Here is a 6,000-nt window from a genome sequence, read left to right as displayed (position 1 = left end):
AATGATCACAGAATTGAAGGACTAATGGCTCCTAGATGTAAGTTTTCAGCTGTGAACAAATAAAGATATTAAAAATTGTGTCATTCCAAAGAAGAACTCCACAGTAAACAAGCCACTATTGTCAGATTTGAGCAAAAGACTGAGCAGTAGTTTAGAATTATATTAAAGAATGTGAGGTGACTTGACTACAATATTTGTAAAAATACAGTGCTTTGTGCATTATACATGGAGAAGAATTTATTTTCTGGTATTTGAATTACATGAGTGGAAAAACTTAGCAAAAAGGTTTGACCTTCCATTTCACTAGTTTTGATTTATGTCAATCCATGTGTATACTATTCTTAGTTGCTAGTGGACTAAACAGCAACATACTTGGACGGAATCATTGGTGTAAAATGGAAAAATACAAGGAATAAAATATTTATAGCTAATAGGCTGATAGACATTGTATATATGTGTATATATTTATGTGCATATTTGTCAGTGAGTAAACTGATATGTGACATTTCAGAAATACATTTTAGTTTCTTTTCCTTTAATGAAGAGTTGTGAACCTGAAATGTTGACAACTTACATTGATTTGTAACTCCTGGCTCATTACAGAACATTAAAAAAATGAAAAAAAACTGTATAACAGTATGATACTGTCCGCAAACTAAGTTACATTATTTACATTCCAAAGGACAGTGCTGATAGTTTGGAAAAAAAACAAAAACCGCATACTTAAATGAATATTGTCCCATACTGCCAAATGTTAAATTACAGACTCAAGACATTTTTACTTAGCTAGTATGTGTGGAGGACAGACTGTATTCTTATTAACAATAATTACAGCTAAATAAAGTACGGCCGAACAAAACTGTTTCCAATCTAAGCTTTACTGTAAAGAAACTCAAACAATAAACATATAATTTTATGTCCTAATTGATTAAGGAACAGTCTTAGATGGTGATATTTTCTACAATAAAGAGATCCTAAGTGTGGTTTAGCATCTGTGATCTACAGTACTTAAATCATTTCCAAATCACAGCACCCCTGGCTTAACACAGGTAATTTATATCATCACAGGCCTAAATACAGCTGATAGGTTTCTTCCATTAGCAGAATTTCTTGCTTTATAATATATTTTACAGAAACAACTAGCTCATAGGTACACACCTCCATTGTCAGAAGGCCATTAAACACAACTGATGGAAAATGAGTTTATTTGTTTCTTACAATTCGTTGTCTTTGAAAAGCTAAGCACCTGAATCAGTACTAACAGTGGAAGATATACAGGTTTGAAAACAGGTCTCTCAATTCAACAACATTTTAAAGAGAAGGATTTTGTTGGAACATTTTTTTAATACATACACGGATCATACCTACACAGGATGAATCATTTCCAGTTTGTTTTACAAGCAACTGACTCTAAGCCAATTACAAACGTGAAGTAACTGAGATGAAGGGGCAAGCTGTTCAGTTATTAGGATACTGACTGCTGTAGTGCACTTTTATAAAAAGAAAATCTATTCTTTGATCAACTTCCCCATCCCCTCAGCAGCTTGTGAATTTCCACTGTTTTCCAATACCATGATCTGAAATTGCAGTAGTTATTGCGTAAGCATTATCCTATACATTTTCTTCAATAAATTTCCACCAGTGTTCAGAAAAAAACACTCATGAAATGTCGCCTGAAACTATAGCTTAGCCATATTTTACAGCCTTAATTCATTGGCAATTTTGGAAGCAATATTTTTAAAAGCTATGGATGTTCCTGATATTCGCTTAAAACGAACTCCATTAAGTGACAGTCTTGGCAGTTTGCAGACCTCCATCTCCCATTGTACAAGGTTTTCTGCATGACCATCGCCATGGACACAAAAGAGCAAGAAACGCTCACGCTGTTCATAATCACAATTGTTTGCATCAAGAACCTTTCGGATCTCTCTCATCATGTCATTGGGATCCATGGAGCTGGTCGTTTTCATACTCCAGGTAAATCGGAGTGAACGGGGCTTTGCTTCTTTGATTTCGTCTTTTTGATCCCCAGATACATTGCGACTGCAGGAAACAAAAAGAAAATTCAGCAGCCAAATAACAGAACATGGAACTACACACTGCTGCTTCTATTTTTGTTCTCTATTTTATAAATACATGCAGTCTGTCAAAAAGCATGCATGAAGTCGAACCTGTGTTGTTAGTTAGTTTCTCAATCTCTGCAGTGTGATATTTCTGAAAAATAATTTACCTGATCTCTTAAAACATGAACAGATACTTTATTTAACATGTAACTGAAATTTGAATTATGCTTTATTAATTTAGCATAATCTGCAATGTTACTTTTGGATTGCTGCATTTTTACTGCAAAAAGATTTTGGATAAATATTGAAAGTGGTGACATAACCTAAAGTCAGTGATCTGAGCATGCAAAAGCTAAGTAACGGGAGTCCAACTCAACGATCATCTGACACTACTTGAGCTCTGTGCAAGAATGTCAAACGCCAATATGGCGCAATGCCAATTTTATAAAAACTGCTGCAGCCATGGGAATGTTATCAAACTTAGCATGGTGTGATTTTTCTGGGACAAAAGTGAATGCTGCTTGCATATCCTAACATTAAAACATGAGGAAATGAATTCAAAAGAAACACTTTGACGTGGAGCTATCTCTGCAGGATTGCAATGTAGAAACGTGTAACAAACTGCACACTTCAATCTGCAGACGCCCATCTTGGTTTTATATATGCAGTATATCACCAATGTTTAATTTGCTAATGTAAAATTTAATGCAAAATCTCAGATTCATGTATAAAAAAATGGAATGCAGTTCTGCATCAATTGATTTGTAATATCCAACTGTCAATCAATAATCTTTCTAAACAAGTAACATTTTAGTCTTTTGTGTAAAGATTTTAAAAGCAAAAAATGACTAATCAGCTGTGCCCATAAGGTGGAATTGTGTTCCGAGTCACAGTTAAAACATATTAAAAAAAAACTAGAAAGTTAGATGGAGCAAAAATTATATTAGCAAGTTTCAAATAGCAGTAAAATAAGGGCTTTTAATAATAAGATACAAGTTCCAAAATAATTTTTTTATCATTACCATCTAAAATGTACAGAAACCCATAATAATCTTAGAACCTCTCCAAACCAAATTGTTGAGAAAGTTATAGAGATGTCAATTTTCATTTCAGGGATTCACCCTTTCTTACCAAACATCAAAAGAATGGTATAAAGATAGTGTTAGGAGGAGAAAGTGAGGACTGCAGATGCTGGAGATCAGAGCTGAAAATGTGTTGTTGGAAAAGCGCAGCAGGTCAGGCAGCATCCAAGGAGCAGGAGAATCGACGTTTCGGGCATGAGCCCTTCTTCAGGGCTGATTCCTGAAGAAGGGCTCATGCCCGAAACGTCGATTCTCCTGCTCCCTGGATGCTGCCTGACTTGCTGCTCTTTTCCAGCAACACATTTTCAGCTCAGATAAAGATAGTGTTAGTCAAGTGTGCAAGAATTTAACAAGCGAAAATTGTGCACCCTTCTTGCAGAACACCCTTCTTGCCTTCCACTGTTCATCCAGTTTACTCAAGCCTTACTTAGGGTTTCAGTTTGTAGAATTAAGTGGAACTGAGGTGAAGTGCCCTACATGCTGGTGGCAAATCCACTTTTCAACATGTTGTTGAAAATCTAAGTTTGCTAGTCACTTGCTAATACTGCAATGGAGCAAGGCTTGACCAGCTTGACTCAGGTATTGAGCATTAGGTATGTACAGAGAAGATTCACTTGGCTCCAATCTCCCATTGGCAGACAAGTCCTTGCTCCAAATTTCTCACTATCCTCCAAGGAGGATTGCTGGTTGGTGATCAGATAACTGAAAATCGTGGTTTGAGCCCTTGGTAGGCAACCAACAAGTACCATAAACTGCTCCCAAGCAGTAGTGAGCAGCATGATTCAGTATCGAGTCCACAGTGGGCAGTATACAGCTAATTGGGGGATGCATTACAATTGCTTGCTTCTTTTATGCAATCTAATTAGGTATGTGTAAAATTCTGGATATATGACTGTGTTCAGGTCAAACTGTCAAGCAGCTAATGATCAATCTCCAATTTCATCCTCAACTATCTAGGGATAAGCACTCCTGTCTCACAACGCCAGGGACCAAGGTTAAATTCCAGCCTCGATTCCAGTCTATGTGGAGCTTGCACATTCTCCCCTTTTTGGTATGGGTTTCCTCCGGGGGGTCTGGTTTTCTCCCACAGTGGAAGTTAGGTGAATTGGCCATGGTGAAATTGTCTCTAGTATTCAGGGATGTATAGGCTCGGTTGATTAGCCATAGGCAGATGTGGGGTTACAGGATATGGTGGGGGTCTGGGTGGGATGCTCTTCAGAGTGTTGGCGTGGTCCCAATGGGCTGAATGGCCTCTTTCTGCACTGTTGCGATTCTATTTAATAAACAGTTACATCGTATGATGGAAGGACCTATTCTAATATTATAACAGATAGCTTGATGTTCTCAGCAGGCAAATCCTATGCCATGTACCATAACAGTATTTTCAAAAATTAAATTTACGTCTTTCTGATTATTGCGTTGACTGCATCCATCATGCAGTTATCTCACCTTTTGATTATTTTTCACAGAAAATTTAACCTACTTTCTGTAAAAGAATTTTACAATGTATGTTGTGGGAGTGCTTGTTCTTTCTTGATCAATAAAAAGCTTATACATAAGATCATTGTAAACTAATCAGCATCAGGATAAAGGTTTTCAAAATGGAAAACAGTATTTGGACACCTATATTGTTGGCGCATAGATTGCCTAATATAGCATTAGTCAGCTGTACAGTTCTGCTACCCTTCCATAGCTTAAATACAAGTTTTTATACTTCATCCTCATTAGCATGATTGAAACATTACCATTTCTCTTTGAATAGATTGGCTCAGCGTGCCTCTCCCTTTTGAAATTGGCTAATTTGGTATACGTTCCTGATAGCAAATGGATGAAAAACAACTTTCACCCGAAACAATCAACCTAAAGCGAATTTGAATCTTGGGCTCAAGTGCTAAAAGGGACCCAAATTTTGGGCCAAAAGTATTAAATAAATTAACCAATGTTAACAATAAAATATTTAAAACCTACTGAGAGAACTATATTGCAATTTCAAAATCTCTGTTATTATTCTTACAATATCGCATATTACTATATATCAAATATCAAACAATATTTCAACAACTTTATCAAAAGTATCGACACTCCCTGAAATTATGTTTTCCAGGAATGAGACTACAAAACATTTTTGATAGCGCAATATTTGGTCGCATTGACATAAACCTACTAAACATACAAGCATTCTCACCTTGAGCCCTCAAATCTCCCGTTTCTCTCAGGTTCAGTTGGGACCCTCAATGAAAGCAATCCGAAAGCACAAGGAATTAAAGAAAGAAGAAAATTCTTAAGCTTGTGTTATATAACCTACTGCACACAAGGACTAACCAATTCATCACTTATGTTGATGCAGACAGAAACATGCATTTCCTTACAATGGCAGAAGATTTTATCTAATTGCACTTTTATCATGAGCAGAGGCCACTTACAACAAGAGAAACCTTCTGAACTGTTTTCTACAAACCTCAACTGGTGTGGTTTGAAGAAGAAGTCATCATGTTTGTGTTTTGTAGGGAAGATGGAATAAGGTAAACAAAATTGATGGGAGTGTAAGCCTAAAATATTTGGACAGTAATTCCTTGCTTAAAGTCCTTGCTGCATTTCTGCAAAGTGCAATGCTAAATGAAACGCATAAAGCAAATCAGATTTTCCGAGCAGAACCAAAGTAAAAATCTGTAGTTAAGTTTTAGAAGATCTTTCCTGTCAGAAGAAAAAGCATTAAGATATAATATCGCTTTTCAGTTGAACGAATATGTATTCATACATTTCCATTCTTGCAAATGAAATAATATTGAAAATAATATAAATTTTAAAAAATAGACACAACATGCTAACTCTTTGTATAAAAATTAAATCCTGCT

The 6,000-nt window shown here is 36.0% G+C and overlaps 1 protein-coding gene across 18 annotated transcripts in view; it reads right to left on the bottom strand.

Annotated features, from left to right (window-relative positions):
* Positions 1-514: 514 nt before the first annotated feature.
* Positions 515-6,000, bottom strand: part of mark3a (MAP/microtubule affinity-regulating kinase 3a) — a 175,037-nt gene continuing 169,551 nt past the window's right edge. For 6 of the 18 annotated variants that reach the window (XM_043697487.2, XM_043697488.2, XM_043697489.2 and 3 more), the window contains 2 exons: positions 5,331-5,375; positions 515-2,043 (listed from right to left, as the gene is read on the bottom strand). In XM_043697487.2, the coding sequence (XP_043553422.2) occupies positions 1,698-2,043; positions 5,331-5,375 (391 nt within the window). In that variant the 3' untranslated portion in view covers positions 515-1,697. Of the gene's footprint in view, positions 2,044-5,330; positions 5,376-6,000 lie in introns of those variants that run through there. The other 12 variants (XM_043697490.2, XM_043697491.2, XM_043697497.2 and 9 more) reach the window with 4 other exon arrangements.

Source organism: Chiloscyllium plagiosum, unplaced genomic scaffold (assembly GCF_037043375.1).
Source record: "Chiloscyllium plagiosum isolate Xiang-an unplaced genomic scaffold, Cpla_swu_hap1 HiC_scaffold_8, whole genome shotgun sequence".
NCBI lineage: Eukaryota > Metazoa > Chordata > Chondrichthyes > Orectolobiformes > Hemiscylliidae > Chiloscyllium > Chiloscyllium plagiosum.
This window is presented reverse-complemented; position numbering and strand designations above follow the sequence as displayed.